The sequence below is a fragment of the Tursiops truncatus genome, chromosome 16, assembly GCF_011762595.2.
Source record: "Tursiops truncatus isolate mTurTru1 chromosome 16, mTurTru1.mat.Y, whole genome shotgun sequence".
Taxonomy (NCBI): Eukaryota; Metazoa; Chordata; class Mammalia; order Artiodactyla; family Delphinidae; genus Tursiops; species Tursiops truncatus.
In genome coordinates this window covers 27,122,683-27,141,421 of record NC_047049.1, presented here as the reverse complement: position 1 = coordinate 27,141,421, position 18,739 = coordinate 27,122,683, and the positions used below count along the sequence as shown (strand labels likewise).

General features: G+C 37.7%; 1 protein-coding gene across 3 annotated transcripts in view; it reads left to right on the top strand.

The window, feature by feature from the left end:
- Positions 1-210: 210 nt before the first annotated feature.
- The window catches only part of SLF2 (SMC5-SMC6 complex localization factor 2), a 42,554-nt gene continuing 24,025 nt past the window's right edge, over positions 211-18,739 (top strand). The window contains exons 1-9 of one of the 3 annotated variants that reach the window (XM_019939828.3): positions 212-696; positions 3,334-3,377; positions 3,890-4,614; positions 5,961-6,018; positions 10,511-11,496; positions 12,484-12,554; positions 15,471-15,593; positions 16,556-16,723; positions 17,848-17,950. In XM_019939828.3, coding sequence (XP_019795387.1) covers positions 557-696; positions 3,334-3,377; positions 3,890-4,614; positions 5,961-6,018; positions 10,511-11,496; positions 12,484-12,554; positions 15,471-15,593; positions 16,556-16,723; positions 17,848-17,950 — 2,418 coding nt within the window. In that variant the 5' untranslated portion in view covers positions 212-556. Of the gene's footprint in view, positions 1,329-3,333; positions 3,378-3,889; positions 4,615-5,960; positions 6,019-10,507; positions 11,497-12,483; positions 12,555-15,470; positions 15,594-16,555; positions 16,724-17,847; positions 17,951-18,739 lie in introns of those variants that run through there. The other 2 variants (XM_019939827.3, XM_033841652.2) reach the window with 2 other exon arrangements.

Below are 18,739 nucleotides of genomic sequence, written 5' to 3'. Positions count from 1 at the left end.
TGTGACACTGGAAGCCCAACTGTTGGCCATCTTCATTGAGGTCAGCTACCAAGCTCGGGGTTTGACTCGCCCTTCGCCCTCTTCAAGATGGGTGTCGCCAGCTGCCGCAGCGCGCTCTGCTGCCCGCGCCTGCCCGCCCGCCCGCCGAAGCCGAAGCGACCCGGAGGCTGCGGCGCCCCCACCCCACCCCACCCCACCCCCCGCGCCCCCGTCCCTGTGCACGTGACGAGGGGCAGTTTTCCTTCTCTCCTCCCCCTCACCGAAACCCCGCCTTCTCCTGAGAGGCTGCGGCTTTCTATTGCGCTACAACAGGAATGACCGACGTGCAAGCCAATCAGAACGCGACGCTTCAAGTAAGACCCGCCCCCTGTTGGTCCTCAGGTTCCTTCCCGCTCACACCGGAGTCACTTCCGAAGAGAGAGAACCGCCATGAAGAGAGAAGGGGGTGCCGCCCACCTCTGCTCCGACAGCCTCCCCGAGTCCCAGCAGCAAGACGGCAACCACGCACCCAACTTCTCCAGCCACAGCACATGCCGCCGTCGCCAGCGGCGCCGACATGACAAGGCGCTGCATGCCCGCTAGGCCAGGTTTCCCCTCATCCCCAGCCCCGGGGTCGTCGCCCCCGCGCTGCCATCTGAGACCCGGTAGTACCGCCCCTGCTGCAGCGGGAAAGAGAACAGAGAGTCCTGGGGACAGGTACCGTGCAGAGGGCTTGAGAAGGGGCCGGGTCGCGGGGGCAAGGGTATATGAGGGAGGACTGCGGACGGCCGCTCTTCCAGTTCCCGCCATCCTCCGCGAGCTCAGGCCTCCGCGTCCGGGGCCTGGCAAACCACCGCCCCGCCTCCGCGCGGGGGCTGCTGGGAGCTGGAGTCTTCTTTTCTGTAGTTGGGACGCTGTTCTTGGTCTAGTGACCACAGCCTGGATGGCTACGGACCACCCGCCTTAGGTAGAATGTGATTTTTGTCCTTTACTTTAGCTGGACCCGGGGCCCTGGCTGCTAAGTGCATATTTAAGTGGTTTTCTGTACGCTGTCAGTTTTACTGATCCTAGTGGTTGAATAGTATAAGCCTTTTCTGTATTGTGGGTGATATTATGTAAGATGTGATGCGGAAAATCCTTCCACGAATTGCTTTAAAGTCCACTACGCACGATAAGTCTTAATTTAAAAAACATGCAGATTTGGAATGTGATATGTTTTCTCCTTCAGTAACTTTACGCCTCTCCAAGAGGCCAGATTTTTTTGTAAAGATTTTGTGGGAGCTATGTAATGAGATGGGGAGTTTAATCAAATGACATCCTCTGACAATAAAACATGTTTAAATTCTCTACGCACTTGGTACTGTCTTTTTTATTTTAAGTTTGAAAGCTTGTAACGTAAGTTTAACAGTAAATTTATCTTCAGATATTGTTGTACAGGTCCACAACCCCTTATCTTAATTCAGAAAGCTATGAAAATCCAAAGTTTTCAGTAAGTTTGGCACCACATCTAACTTGGCAGCCAAACCTGACCAGAACTAATGGAAGGCTATAGATGGTCTTTATCTCATTAGGTGTGAGTGTTCGTAAGTTTTTTGTTTTTTGTGTGGTTTTTTTTTTTTTTTCCGTAAGTTTTGCTGGAGAAATACTAATGTGTTTGCTTATAGGGTGCAGTCTCAGACCCCACTGGGGGCTTTACATAATGCATCCAAAAAAAAAAAAATTTAGAATTCTAAAGCACATTTGGCCCCAAAAGTTTCAGATAAGGGTTTGTGTGCTGTTACAAATAATTTTTTAATTAGTTATAATTAGTTTAGTTATAAATAAGTAATGGACCTTTCTGTGCATATGAACTTAGGGGACTGTTCTTTCTTGAAAGTCACATTCCTGGTTATTTTACAGGTTTCTTGTATGTTTTACCCAAAGCCATTTTTCTCTCAGGTGTATTAACCAAAAAGATGTAATACTTTAGGGAAGAGATACAGTGTTACTTTTAGTAATTAACATAAAAACATTCAGTATTGTTTTGAGTTAATTAGCTGCTTTTTAGTCCTTTCTCATGTCTGTCTATTCAACCAGTAACTGAAGGCATCATCCTTCTCCCCTTTGCAGACCTCTAGTATTTCTTCTTTTACCCTCTGATATAATTTATTTTATGAAAAAAATGCATAGATTCCCACTCATTCATTTCATAGCTGCTTAGCTTTTCTACCAGCATCTCAAACAGACATTGTGGACTCTCACTAAACCATTAAGAATGGGCATTGCTATTCTAATGTGGCAAGTAAAGAGTACAAGATGTAGAAGAAGAATAACCTTCAAAGGACTTGGATTGTTCAAGTTTCCTCTGAGCATTCCAAGCTCATAGTGGATAAATATTTAGGGAAATTCATCTACTGCTTATTTTCTTTCAGCTAAAATGAATACATTTTAGCAAAATTTGCCAGAAAGGTGATTTGTTGCTCAACATATAATAACATCCCTCTATGCAGTTGACAACTCTAAACACATGAACAAATCAGAATACAAATTATGGTAATATGGTCCTACTTCACTTTGTGTTCATTGTAGGATGCAGAAATCCTTAAAAATTAAAAGTTTGGTTTTTGTTATTCTTGTTAACTTACTCCTTTTTCTCTGTTTTGTGTTTTTCCCAGGCAACGCATTATTTTCGTAAATATCTTAAGAATTCTTAGTAAAAAATTAAGATTTTGAAACACGATTCATTCCAGTTTTTGCTGTTACTTAGATTAACATTAACTGTATTGTATAAAGAGTATAATATAAGGTTAGAACTTGATCCTTTCTTTCTTTTGCCCAGCACACTCTTCATCTGCCTCTCCAGACCAGCAAAATCACCCATATTTGCCATTCTACCATCTACTCTTGTTATGAGTCTGTTCAGGTTTTACTTAGTTTTTATAATCTCCATTATTCGTTCAGCAAACATCTATTGAGCATTATTTTGTACCTGGCACTGGAGATATGAAGGAATAGGATCAGATCCCCTCAAGTTCTTTTCTTCTCCCACATAGCAACAAGCTTTTCAGTCCTAGGAAATACTCTACCAATTCCTTAGATCCACACTCTAGTCTTATCATTTTAGTACAATAGAGTATATAAACCTCAATACTGCTTTTATAAATTTACTCCTACAGGAAGTGCTGAATTTAATTTTTAAAATTTTTTATAATCAGTTTAGCAAAGCATTATTGTCATTGTCAGAACTTGATTAAACCAGATAGTGAAATTCAGCCTATAGTCTATAAATCTACTGATATTCTCCACTTAATCTGAATTATTGAAGTTTTAATATTTGCTAATGTGATCCCATATTAGTTATGCTTTTATTTTCAGGAAGCAGTCAATTATAGATTTCTTCAAACCAGCTTCAAAACAAGGTATGTATACTGTTAATGCATTTTTTGTGGGATCTTTTGGGGAGGAAGATGGAGTCAATTTTTAAATCTACTCTAAACTTATTAATTTGATTAAACATGGTGTTCAAAATAGAAAATATAAAGAAGATGCAGTGTTGTTTACAAAGATAAACAAGTTCTAAACATCATGAAGAAACTTTTTGCTGTTACGCTTTCTTAATTGAAAATATTCCAGTTAATAATGTTCATAATGTATACTATTTCGATTCTGTATTAAATTAACTTATTTCATAAGTGGAGCTATAGGGAGCTTACATGATGTAACAAAAGGGAGATTTGTGAAAGTAAGGCTATTAAATCATGTCTTAAATTCCCCCCCCCCAATAATATGTGTATCATTTAATTATCAATTTGAAAACTTTTGTGATAGTTTAATATTTTAAGTATAATAATTTATAATAAATATACAAATGTAATAGTTTGTGCTATTTTTAATAACATACAATGTGTATGTGTTTTAATTGGCTATTTAGATAGACATATGTTGGATTCTCCACAAAAATCGAACATCAAATATGGAGAAAGTGGATTGTCCATCAGTGGGACAGAGCAGTTTGAAAGGAAACTATCCTCACCAAAAAGATCTAAACCCAAAAGGGTGCCATCAGAAAAGAGCCCCGTCTTAGAGGCATTCATGAAGGGTGGTAAAGAGCACCATAGAGATCATGGTGTACATGAGTCACGTCAGCCTTGTGTGTCACTGGCCACCAAATGTCCAAAGGCAGTTACAAAATACGTTCCTCCTTCATATCTCTTGTCAAAAGAGACGAAGAAAAAACATCAGTCTCCAGAGGGAAGGAAGTCACATTTCATTCATGAAAATAGCAGGGAGAAGAATGATGGAGATCGAGGCAAAATCAGTGCAGATTCTAAAAAGCAGGCCGCGGTGACAGAAGCTGACATCTTCAAGAACAGCTCCAGAAGTCTTAGCAGCAGGAGCAGCCTGTCCAGGCACCACCCAGGAGAAAGCCCACTGGGAGCTAAGTTCCAGTTGTCTCTAGCTTCTTACTGCAGAGAAAGAGAACTAAAGAGGTTGAGAAGGGAGCAAATGGAGCAGAGAATCAACTCAGAAAATTCTTTCTCAGCAGCAAGCACTCTTTCCTTAAAATCCTCTAGTATAGGAAGAAGATGCAAACCAAGGCAGGAACAGAGTAAACAGAATGATGTCACAGCCGGAAATAGTAATCTTTCAAACCTGGTATGTGCAATAAATGCTGAATTAGCTTGGCTACTATTTTATCATATTTAGATACTAAATCTAAAAATGTTTGATAATTGTTAAGAAACAATTTGGTACGTTTTGTTAGGGAAATACTGATACACAGTTTGTATAGAAGCTAGTTTCATTAAATTCCCTCCAACTGTCCTTCAAACTTAGTAAAGCATTGTTTTTTGCCCATAATTTTTTTCAGACCAGGAACAAAGATCTTTCTTAATCAGGAAAGTAAGCATTTTTTTTGTAGACAAGTGCAGTCATTTTTAAGTTAGGCTACACTGAAGGGAGATTCTTGAGGGAATGGAAAATCTAAAACAACAGGAAATGGTTTAGAACAGAGGTTCTCAGAACGTTCCTTGGACTAGCAACATCAGCATCACCTAGGAACTTGTTAGAAATGTAGATTCTCAGGCCCCACTCCAAACCCAATGAACCAGAAACTGAAGTAGAGTCCAGCAATCTGCAATTAACAAGCCTTCCAGATTATTCCGCTGCACTTTAAAGTTTGAAAATCACTAGTTTAGGTTATATGTCTTAAGTAGTTGAGTATGGGTCTTAGAAAACTTAGAATATGATGAAAACTATCCAGATACATCTTAAGCTCATCAAACTTCTGTTTTGAGAATTAGCATAAAAGCTGTTCCTGTCCCCTGGAAAGTCAAGTTGTTAAGTACATCTGTTTCAGAAAGCTTTTCTACATACAGAGCAACTAAAGGAAGATGAGATATCAAGAAAGTGCTATGTTGATAAGATACTATGAGATTTTAAAATCAGATGGACCAAAAATAAACCAAACTATGACATTCTAAGAGTGGATGGAGTTGTATTTTATACTGCTGGAAAATTATATTTGTAAACTCATGGGTTTGTTTGCAAGGAAGTTGGTGCCTTTACCAGTGAGATTTGTTAATGATCAATAGAAGTTAGTAACATTTGGTCCATTTTCATAACATTTCAGTGTTTGGTGGTGTATCAGTACGTAAACAGAAGTGTTGAAGAGTTGTAGCTATTTGATAGGCAAATATTAGGCTATTTCTTTATTAAAATAATAGTACAGTACAGTGCTCTAATATTAATCTTGAGCTATTAATAAAAATTTCTAAATTTACATTATGAAAACTGACATTTTTACATATGATACAAATGTACTTCATTTTTATGAAAAGACTTAGGAATTTAAAATATTTTATTATAGAAGTTTGGGTTTACCTCCAAATTTGGTGCTTGTTTTATTCAGAGTAGAAATCTGTGTTTAAATATTATGAAGAAAAGTTCACATTCTTGACTGCTCCCAACTCCTAATTATTTTTTTCTCATTTTGCTAATAGGAAAATGGACCTCTCTCAAGAAAAAGATCCTCTTCTGATTCATGGGAACTTGCCTCAGGTAGAATCAAAATTAAATTTCAGAATTTTAAATAAATTTGCATCTTAATGGAACTGTTTTTTACTTAAATTTGTTTAAATATGCAGTTTCCTTCCTAGAGGTAAATTCGGTGTCTCAGATTAGTTAAAAGTTTGGTAATGTTATATTCAGAAGGAATAGTTCTTGAATTCAGTATGTGTAAACAGTGGTTTGTCTTGACTCTTCTCTGCCTTCTTCAAGAGTTCCTAACAATGTGCTTTTCATATTGGTACTCAGTGTTCTACTTCTGAATCCTTGGCTACATTAAGAAGCATAATCTTAAATTCTTGGAATTATGGACTGAGGTCTTGATATTATAGATGCTTTGTTTAAGTTTGAAACTGTTATCAAGGTCTAAAACTGTTTCTTAATTTTTCAAATACAAAGGTCCCTTTTTAGTATCAAATTCAAGGACACCTACATGATATTAATTTGTACTTTCAGTAACTGTTGATTGAGAAAATACATAATAACAAACAGCTACTGTTAACTCAGTAATTCTTAAAGTATTCTTTTTAACTAGAAGATAGAACAGTGTAAAATTCAAACACCGCAGAAATGTATAACATAGAAAATGAAAGGCCCCCAGAAATGCCAACTGTTCAGAATAGTCTGGTGTATCAAATTTCTTTTTCTGCTATAACTGCAGACTTTGAAAAATGGGCTTTACAAATTTCCACAATCAGTAAGATACATTGGACATACTGATAATAGCCAACATTTATTGAGCACTTACTGTGTGCCATGCTTTTAATCATTTGATTCACATCCTTATAAGGTGGTTACTTTTAGAGATGAAAAAGCAGGTACAGAGAGACAGTTCTGACTCATTCTTCTTCAGGTTTCATGTAAAACTCTGTTTTTTATACATTCTAGAGGTGTACTGCATTTTGACCAAGTGATCTTGAGTCTTAAAATCCATCTGCAGCCAAGGCTGAAATCATATTTTACTATTGTAGAAGGACCTTCTAGGATAAAAGAATAAATTTGAGGTTTTATGTGTTGTTTTTTAATTTTAAAAAATTTTACAGTATTGTTGGTTTTAGTGATCAAATTTTAGTGGATTTTGACATTATAGTACAAGAACAATAATTTCTCAGCCATGAGCCATTAGATTGCTCCTGTACTGTGTTACATATTTGTAACACTAAATAAATGATCACTTTGCACTGAGGTGAATGGAAAACAAAATATCTTTAGGCTAGCTCTGCTAGTATAAGGGACCACTGGTGGTGGTGTTGCCACCCAGCTGTTCAGCATTTTTTTCTCTGATAATGACTAAGATAAAAATTCTCTTCAGTTCATGGGTTTGCAGATTTCATCAGTGGTGACTAAAGTAGTTTCCCATATACTGTTTCCCGCATTCTCGAACACTGCTTGAAAAGGATGCTTTCTACATATTTTCAGAGGCAGGTTTAAGATAATTGCCTTCACTTGTATTTTTATTTCTAATATGTTTGCATGTTTGCATAATCCTCATTAATAATTATGGTGTTGTAATCTTAGTAAACATACATTTATACTTCTGTTGAATATCAACAGAATATAAAGGGCATAAGGGGATTTTTCGCTCTAGATAACATGAACAATGTTTATCTTTATCTGATAGATAAATAATGAATAGATATTAATAATCCAAATATTATGTTTTATTTATATTACTGCTAATTACACTTAACAGTTGTGGTGATATACATAATCACACATTCATTAATCACACACAAGTTCAGGGATTTCAAAAATGTTGGTAGTGTAGGCATTTAGCTCTTTGGTCTTCCAGAGCCCTGTCCTTCGGCTGAATTCTGAGGACCAACTTAATCCCTCCCTAGTTTATTCCATAATTTATTAATAACCAATCCCCTATTGAGCATGTGGAGTTTTCCTTTTTTTCTTTTTACAAATTCAGTCCCTATCTTATCTGAGTATTTTATATATTAATAGATATTTGAAGTGTTGTAAAACAAACATTCAGCCTACAAGTTGTACAAGAAGTATGAAAAGAATCATGAAACGTTTACAGTTACATTACTGCCCTAGAGAGCTTGCAAAAGGAGACCTGTAGTACCAGTTCACTCTCCTCTTAACACTAGATGTTAAAAGCTCTTAATAAGCTGATTTTTCGGGCTCCCCTGGTGGCGCAGTGCTTAAGAATCCGCCTGCCAGTGCAGGGGACACGGGTTCGAGCCCTGGTCTGGGAAGACCCCACATGCTGCAGAGCAACTAAGCCTGTGCGCCACAACTACTGAGCCTGCACTCTAGAGCCCGCGAGCCACAACTACTGAGCCCGCGCACCTAGAGGCTGTGCTCTGCAACAAGAGAAGCCCATGCATGGCAGTGAAGATTAGCCCCTGCTCGCTGCAACTAGAGAAAAGCCCGCACGCAGCAATAAAGACCCAATGCAGCCAAAAATAAAATAATTAAACAAAAAAACACCGTCCACTTTAAAAAAATAATAATAAGCTGTTTTTTCCTAAACTTTGCCCACAGTTTTTCTTTCCTCCTAGGTAAGTCTTTACTTCTTAAACAAAGCAGGAATTTCCCCTCATTACTAGCTGTGTATAAATTGACTTCTCTAAGGAAATGGAGCAAAACTCAAATTAGCAGCTCTGTAGCTTTTTTGTAACCCCCAAACTTAAGATAATCAGTGTAAGTCTTCTCTTTTTCTTAGTTATCTGATTTCTCATCCTGCCCTATAAGGGACCTCTGTCCTTTTTTATAAGACATTTAACCCCAGAAAACTTAGTGGGCATGGAATGATTTCTCAGGTAATAAAAATATCTGTAGAAGAATATAGATAGGAGCATTTGTTTATTAACTGATTTTTCATTCTTATAAATTGAGTTTTCCAGAGTATGTATTGATCAAGTTATGCAAATAATTGCTTAACTCTCGAGGTTTTTTTGGTTTTTGTTTTTTAAATCAAGCTGTTAAGAATTTGGGGACGGGCGAGGGAGAGTCATGGACATATGTACACACTAACAAACGTAGTAAGATAGATAGCTAGTGGGAAGCAGCCGCATGGCACAGGGATATTGTCTCGGTGCTTTGTGACAGCCTGGAGGGGTGGGATGGGGAGGGTGGGAGGGAGGGAGACGCAAGAGGGAAGAGATATGGGAACATATGTATATGTATAACTGATTCACTTTGTTATAAAGCAGAAACTAACACACCATTGTAAAGCAATTATACCCCAATAAAGATGTTAAAAAAAAAAAAAAAGAATTTGGGGACATCTGTCCATGTGCAGAAAGAACTTGATTTAGGGAAATTTGATTTTGAGAATACTAGTTATATAAATAGTGAATTTTTAATGAATAATAAATTTTAAGAGTGAATTAATGAAACATCACATTTTTAAACACAGAAATTTAAAAAAACTGGTTAACTCAAATATATGTGCTTCTGGATGATATACATGCTTCTGGATGGAGCTCCTAACACAGAGACAGGTTGTATTAGTTTCCTAGGGCTGCCATAACAAAGTACCTAAACCTGAGTGGCTTAAAACAACAGAAATTTATTGTCTCATGATTCTGGAAGCTAGAATTCCCAAACTAAGGTTATCAGCAGGACCATGCTCTCTCTTAAAAACTATAGGGGACACTCTTTACTTGCCCTTCCAGCTTCCGGTGTTTGTCTACAATCCTTAGCATTCCTTGACTTGTAGGTGCATCACTCCAGTCACGTGGCATCTTCTTCCTATGTGTCTTCATATTATCTTCCTCCTGCATGTCTTTCTCCATGTCCAAATTTCCTCTTTCTATAAGGACACCCGTTGTATTGGATTAGGACCCACCCTAATGACCTCATTTTAATTTGATTGCCCCTATAAAGACCCTATTTCTAATTCAGGTCACATTCTGAGGTTCTGGGAGTTAACACTTCAACATATCATTTTGGGAGCTACAGTCCAACCTATAACACAGCTGAAGACTAGAGGGATACATGGGAAAGAATAAAAAATTTAATAGTAGGGAAAAAGACTTAGGGGAATTTTTTTAATTGAGAAATTAAAATTTTTCTGCCTTCAACTAGTTATTGTGTATGTGTTTTAAGGTACTATAAATTTAGATGTAAAAGTGTTAGATTTCTAGAACCAGGTAGGCTTTAGTCTAAGAAAGAGTATATGCACTTTGAGGAAAAGTGCCTTTAGGATCCTTTCCTTGTTACAGATACGCAGTGTTTTGGTGTGTAACACCTCTAATTCTATTTAGATGGTAAACTTTTAATAGCTTTTGAATGAAAATGAGCATTTGTCATTAGCTTTGGACTAAATTTCGTGGACACTAGTATTTATCAGTTAATAAATAAAATATTAACTCTGTTTCCTCATTCCATATGTGGTTAATAATCTCAGCCTAAACTTTTAGAATTTAAACATTTTGTCAGGGTATTCTAGACACTTACTGAATAAACTTTAATAAGATAGGAAAGTATACTTTTCACTAATCTGGCAAAAATTAAATTTTAGCAGGCTCTAAGCAGAATAAATTCCCTGACAAAAGAAAAAGGAACTCTGTGGACTCAGATCTGAAAAGCACAAGAGAATCTATAATGCCAAAAGCAAAAGAGTCCTTCCTTGAGAAGCGTCCTGATGGACCACATCAGAGAGAAAAATTTATAAAGCATATTGCACTGAAGACACCTGGTGGTGTATTGCGCTTGGAAGATATATCCAAGGAACCGAATGAAGAAGCTGATTGCTCCTCTGCAGGCTTGACACCTTCAAATACTGGGCACCATTCTTCCAGGAATAGTGACCAAATTCGTGTGGCAAGTACCAAAGAGACTAAGATACAGAAACCCCACTTACCTTTACCTCAGGAAAAGTCTGCAGTTAAAAAAGCTAGCAACCTTCAGAAAAATAAAACTGCTAGCTCTGTGGCATCACAGGAGACAAAACTTCTACCTTTACTTTCCCATGTTCCAAGTGCTGGTTCCTCTCGGGTTCCATTAAATGCTAAAAATTGCACTCTTCCAGTTCCTAAAAAAGATAAAGAGCGTTCCTCATCTAAAGAATGTTCTGGGCATTCTACAGAGTCCTCCAAACACAAGGAACACAAAGCAAAGACTAATAAGGCTGATTCTAACGTATCTACAGGGAAAATTTGTGGGGGATCTTTGCGTTCAGAATATGGCACTCCTACAAAGTCTCCCCCGGCTGCTTTGGAAGTTGTGCCATGTATTCCGAGCCCAACAGCACCTTCAGATAAAGCCCCTTCAGATAAAGAGAGTTCAGGAAATTCCAATGCAGGTAGCAATGCACTGAAAAGAAAACTAAGGGGTGATTTTGATAGTGATGAAGAAAGTTTAGGTTATAACCTAGACAGTGATGAGGAAGAGGAAACATTAAAATCACTGGAAGAAATAATGGCTTTGAACTTCAATCAGACTCCTGCAACTACAGGAAAGCCTCCTGCTCTTTCTAAGGGGCTTAGATCTCAGTCATCAGACTATACAGTAAGTAGTTTTATGATATTTATCTTTACTTGAAGAGAGAAAGATGGATTGACTAGTGAACGAGGGATAGATTGTTAGAACTTACTTTAAAATTCACTGTTTGTTACAATTATAATTAGACTGAAAGTGGTATAGTTCTTTTTTGGTTAATGGATTTCCCATATCTTCAGCTTTATAACTGTAAATCAGTGGTCTCCAAACTTTTTTTGATCACACACACTTTTATTAGTAAAAAAAATTTTGAGCATGTACCCCAATATATATGTATACCTATAGATTATATACCTGTACTACTATACTACTATGTACTTTCTGAAGCATATGAAGAAAACAGAATTTGAAAGGAAGAAGAAAAAAGTATTTTCCTATATAAGTTATATAGAAGTTAAAATAGAGTAAGTTCTACTGGAGTTTCTATAGAAGTTCCATATAAATAGAAGTTCTATTATTTTCTTCCTGCACCCCAATGGATCACCTTGCACACCCCCTGCTTTGGAGACCACTGCTGTAAATGAAGGTAGAGTGTAGAAATGTTGTTAATTGTGGTGTGCAATTTTATTTATAAAGTGCTTCATTCTATCTTGGGAATAAGCTGAATTAAATTCTCATGTGTGTAAAATATGGTGGGGAAGGTGTTAATGTTTCATGGTAACACCTAAAAATTAGTAGTTTAATTCCACTAAAATAGAATTTAAAAATAAAGACAGGGTAGCTATGGAGCCCTTGGGTGTTAACAGTCAGTTCCTAAGGCTAGCAGGGTTTTTATAAGTAGTGCCTTTCCTAATAGATGGTAAAATCAAATTGCCTGCAGTACAAAATTCTAGATTTAAAGCATGATGGTGAAAATTATCTTTTTAAGAAAGATATCCTCCTGGCCCAGGTTATTGAAATAGAAAATATTTTTTAGTCTTCTGAATAATTTAAAACATCCCAATTCTTCTACTAAGATACGTTATAAAGTATTGTCAAATTTTCTTCTTGTTTTAGGAACATGTTCATAGTGGAACTTACACAAATACTTTAGAGCGTCTAGTGAAGGAGATGGAAGACACACAAAGGTAGGTTGGCATCGTGACTGTCTTGCTAAATTTAACATACTGTTTGTTTGTATGGCTGGCTTTTAATTTACCTTAAAAAAACATGAGAAATTAGCATGTATTTTGTGCTAGTGCTATTATAACAGTTTTGCTGTCAACTATGTTAGAAATAAGGTGTTCTTATTTACAGGCTGAATCAAAAGATCCTGGTTTTTATGGCATACTGCATTAATTAATAGTATGAATTCCTTTCTACTTATCACAGCTGGTATCTGGTAGCTGAAGTTCTTGATCAAAAGTATGGGTAGAAATTTTTTGTATTTTTTTTATTGTGACAAAAATATATAACATAAAATTTACCATTTCAATCATTTTTAAATGTATAGTTCACTGGCATTACCATACATTCGCATTGTTGTGCAACCATCATCACCATCCATCTCCAGAACTTTTATTTTCCATTTCCCTAACTGAAATTTTATACCCATTAAACAATAACTCCCTATTCTCCCCTCCCTCTAGCCCCTGGCAACTACCACTCTTTCTGTTACTATGAAATTGACTATTCTAGGTACCTCATATAGATGGGATCATACAGTATTTGTCCTTTTATGACTGGCTTATTTCACTTAGCATAATGTCTTCAAGGTTCATCTATGTTGTAGCATGTGTCAGAATTTCCTCTTTGAATTTTTGAATTTATTTTTTTATACAACAGGTTCTTATGAGTTATCTATTTTATATATATTAGTGTATATATGTCAATCCCAATCTCCCAGTTCATCCCACCACCACCACTCCCCCCGTCATTTTCCCCCCTTGGTGTCCATATGTTTGTTCTCTACATCTGTGTCCCTATTTCTGCTCTGCAAATGGTTCATCTGTACCATTTTTCTAGGTTCCATGTATATGCGTTAATATACAATATTTGTTTTTCTCTTTCTGACTTCACTCTGTATGACAGTCTCTAGATCATCCACATCTCTACAAATGACCCAATTTCGTTCCTTTTTAAGGCTGAAAAATATTCCACTGTATGTATATACCTCATTTTATTTATGCATTTATCTATTGATGGACGCATTTGGGTTGCTTCTGTTTTTTGACTACTGTAAATTTTGCTGCTATGAACACGGGTGTACAAATTATCTCTTCAAATACCCACTTTAAGTTCTTTTGGGTATATACCCAGAAGTGGAATTGCTGGATCATATGGTAATTCTATACATAATTTTTTGAGGAATTGCTGTACTGTTTTCCATAGTGGCTGTACCATTTTATATTCCTACCAGTAGTGCACACGGGTCCAGTTTCTCTACCTCCTCACCAGCACTTGGTTTTTCTGGTTTTTTAATGATAGCCATCCTAACAGGTATGAAGTGGCATCTTCATACTTGTTAAACATTCGTATGCCGTCCTAGTCCAAGTTTTGAAATGAGTATAACCAGAAGTGGTATTTCTACATCAAATTACTCTTTTGAGGAAGAAGTTTAGAATTATTACTGATAACCCCACCCCCACACACACATATAGAAATCAGAAAGTTTGGGCATTATAATAACCCCAATGAAATTTATGTAACTAGTTGCAAACTGCTTTTGCTTATGAGAGGGGAAAAATAATATTCCTTATTAGTTCAAAGACTATCCTTGAAACTAATGCAGAGAAATTCACTGAAAACTCAGTTGGCTTGAAGTTGGTATATATGTGTCTTTAAGTAGCTAAGCATAGGAATTGCAGACAGTAAGTGAGGAGTATTCCCCTTTCTGAATTTAACTGGAGAAATTTGTCTCTACTATAAAATTCTTTTTTTTTTTTTTTTTTTTTTTAGCTGCACTGTGTGGCATGTGGGATCTTAGTTCCCCAACCAGGGATGGAACCCGTGCCCCCTGCAAGGGAAGCATGGATTCCTAACCACTGGACTGCCAGGGAATTCCCGTCAACTGTAAAATTCTTTAAAAGTTTCATGAATTCATGTGATTTGTGATGTCAGATCTGAAATTGCTTATTTAAAATTGAACATTGCACAGACCAAAGGCAGAGGTTCTAGTTTTTTGTTGTTGTTGTTCTTTTGTGGTACATGGGCCTCTCACTGCTGTGGCCTCTCCCGTTGCGGAGCACAGGCTCCGGATGCGCAGGCTCAGCAGCCATGGCCCACGGGCCCAGCCGCTCCACGGCATGTGGCATCCTCCCGGACCGGGGCACGAACCCGTGTCCCCTGCATCGGCAGGCGGACTCCCAACCACTGCGCCACCAGGGAAGCCCAGAGGTTCTAGTTTGATCTGATGATTAACTCTTTCCTGTAGTGATAGAGCAGTGCCTTTACTGGTCATTTACTGTTGTATTATACTCATCTACTGTGGAGCTGGAGCTGGGAATAAGGACCTTGGTTAAAGTAAGTTAATCTTGGCAAGCAATATAAGCAAGGACTCCAGAGCTAAACTCTCTGGCTTTGAATCCCAGCTCCTTACATTGTGAGCTTGAACAAGTAAGCTTTTCTAATGCCTGTTTCCTCGTGTATGAAATGGGTAATAAACTACCTCATGGAATTGTTGTGAGGGTTAAAAGAGTTAATACATGAAGTCCTTGGTACGGTGTCATAGTAACTGCTTAGTAAGTGTTGGGTGTTGTGATAATCATAGTGACAATGGTGATGACTGCTGCTTCTAGAAAGCCTAGTTAACGTTATCAGGTTGTTGGTCTACTGGAAGTCCAATGAGCATTAAAGATTAGAGGGATGATCAAATCAGTGGTGTTTATTCTTTGTGATTTTTCCTCCCCTGATCTCTAAATGATTTGGACATCATTCTTGAAGTCCTAGCCATAAAGAAATATTCAGATCTTTTAATGAGAGTTTTCTTTGGTGCTGCTTTTAGACAGACCCTAGAAATAAAAAAATCTTTAAGCCATTTATTATAACATTCTTTCGATTCTCAGGCTAGATGAACTGCAGAAGCAACTACAGGAAGACATAAGGCAGGGCCGAGGCATTAAATCTCCAATCAGAATTGGCGATCAAGACAGTACAGATGATGAAGATGGCCTCTTAGAAGAGCACAGGTATGTGGGGAATATAGTAAATAACTGTATAATATCTTTGTAAACAGTGGTGTATCATAACTAGACTTATCATGATGATCATTTTACAATGTATAGAAGTACAAAATCAATATGATGTTGTGTAATAGGAACTAACAGTGTTGTAGGTCAGTTATACTTCAAAAAACAAACTCAAAGAAAAAGATCAGATTTGTGGTTACCAGAGGCAGAAGGTTTGGGACAGGGAGGGATTGAATGAAGGTGGTTAAAATGTACAAACTTCCAGTTATAAGATAAATAAGTACTAGGGATGTCATGTACAACATGAGAAATATAATTAACACTGCTTTATGTTGTGTATGAAAGTTGTTGAGAGAGTAAATCCTAAGAGTTCTCCCCACAAGAAAAAGATTTCCTATTTCTTTAATGTTGTATCAATATGAGATGGTGGATGTTCACTAAACTTGTGATAATCATTTCATGATGTATGTAAGTCAAATCCTTATGCTATATATTTTCAACTTAAACAGTCTGTATGTCAGTTATACCTCAATAAAACTGGATAAGTAAATAAAATCAGAGGAAAAAAGAGCACAGGTACAGCATTTTTCATGATGTATGCTGTATTAAAAATACATTTTAAAATTTTGTTTTCGTAAAATAAATGAGCCATTGATGGTTATTTACTCTGTGAATAATCTATGGTGGGTTTTTAATCCATCTGGGGTGGATTTGAAAGGCAGATTTTAAGGCCAAGTTAGATTTTTTGTCTTTTCTCCTTTTCACACAGACACATTTAGTGGCTTTGGACTATAAATATTCAATACTAGCAAAAAGTGGGAGAGCAGAACATGTGTTCTCATGTTCATCTTCTAATGTGGGATTAATAGTGGTCCTAAGAAAAGGGTTTTTTGCACCCAATCTTCAAATACAAAATTATATGCAGTATAACTGTTCAGTATTCAATAACTTCTTTTTTTCAGAGAATTTCTAAAGAAATTTTCAGTTACAATTGATGCTATTCCTGATCATCATCCAGGCGAAGAAATATTTAATTTCCTTAATTCTGGAAAAATTTTCAATCAGTATACCTTGGATTTAAGAGACTCTGGTTTTATCGGACAAAGTGCTGTAGAAAAGCTTATTCTTAAGTAAGTAGGAAAATAGACATTTAACTTATTCTTGTATAAAAATTGAAAGGTTTCTGACTGATGTAATCTTCTGAAAGGTTAATTTCTATTCTGACCTATCCAGTTTCCTCATCCTCTTACTTATTACTGTTGCTCTTTGTGTTTTATTATTTAGTTATAGGAAGCCGTGTAAGGTAGTCGCTTGGCATATTACATGCCTTTATTAGTTAGGGTTAAGATCAGTATCTAGTAACAGTGACTGTCAAAATAACAAGGCTTAGGGAGGCGCAAGAGGGAGGGAACATCAGGATATATGTATACATATAGCTGATTCACTTTGTTATATGGCAGAAACTAACACAACATTGTAAAGTAATTATACTCCAATAAAGATGTTAAAAATAAATAAATAAAATAACAAGGCTTAAACAAGAAGTATATTTCTTTCTGATGTGGAAGAAGTTCAGAGGTAGGAAGTCCAGGGCTGGTGTTTCACCATATAATCTTTCTTCCCCACCATCCTTAGCACCTGGTTGCTTCAGGTGCTACTGGAGCTCCAGCCTTTAAATTCCCAGAAACCCCACACAACATTTCTACTTATGGTTAGTTGGGTAGAACTTAGTCAACATGGCCACACCTAGCCACAAGGAAGGCTGAGAAGTGATTTTCATTTCAGGCAGCCAGTGTGCCCAGCTAAAAACCCCAGGGTTCAGTTACCAAGAGGAAAGACAAGAATAGATGTTGGGATTAACAGTCTCTACCACAGTACCCAAACTGGTCTAATTTCTCTCAGTACGTGATAGCTCAGATCCAGACAGATCACATTAATTGTGGTGCTAAGTTTTATGGAAGTACAAACCCAGTCTGGCAAAAGCAGATGATGCTCTGAGACTTGATAGGCTCTTTGACACTGCCAGCTACTGTAGATTTGTCCACCAGATAAATCTGGAGCCAAGCCAACAGATTGGTTCAGCTTTAGGCCACTGATTGAATTTCTAATGAGTAACCCATCCACATTGGGGTAGAGTCCACCTCCACGGACTACGATGGTTTGCTTGCTCATTTCCCTGATTATGTCAGATGTGGTGGTAGAAGTTTCTTGCCATGAAAATAACAGTCATATTGATTTCACTGTATTTTTTCAGATCAGGAAAAACAGATCAGATTTTTTTGACAACACAAGGCTTCCTTACCTCTGCTTATCACTATGTCCAGTGTCCTGTACCTGTGTTAAAGTGGCTGTTTCGGGTAAGAGAAATATTTGGGGGGTATAGTTGCCTCTTTCTATATTTCCCAGTCAAAAATAAACTTTTAAAATATAATCTTATTTGCACATTACTAGAGAAAAAATCTAGCATATCAAACCCATGATTTTAGTGGGCTAGAATGAAGCAAAAAGAGTCAGTATAAAGAGATTATAAAAGAAATGCTGGGCTTCCTTGGTGGCTCAGTGGTTGAGAGTCCGCCTGCCGATGCAGGGGACACGGGTTCGTGCCCCGGTCTGGGGAGATCCCACATGCCACGGAGCAGCTGGGCCCGTAAGCCATGGCCGCTGAGCCTGTGTGTCCAGAGCCTGCGCTCCACAACGGGAGAGGCCACAAGAGTGAGAGGCCCGCGTACCGCAAAAAAAAAAAAAAAGAAATACTGGGGGGCTTCCCTGGTGGCACAGTGGTTGAGAGTCCGCCTGCCGATGCAGGGGACATGGGTTCGTGTCCCGTCCGGGAGGATCCCACATACTGCAGAGCAGTTTGGCGCATGAGCCATGGCCACTGAGCCTGCGCGTCCGGAGCCTGTGCTCCGCAACGGGAGAGGCCACAACAGTGAGAGGCCTGCGTAACGCAAAAAAAAAAAAGAAATGCTAATGCAGATAGTGTGCAGGATAGGCAATAATGCTAGTTGTGCCTAAGTCGTTTCATCACACTGGTAAATCACTATTGTAGTTTGCTTTAGAAGAAGTCTTCTAATGCTTGTGTACCTGGGGGGATTTTTTTCTACCTTTTCCCCCCTATTTTTGTGGAGGTGCCTACATACATTTTT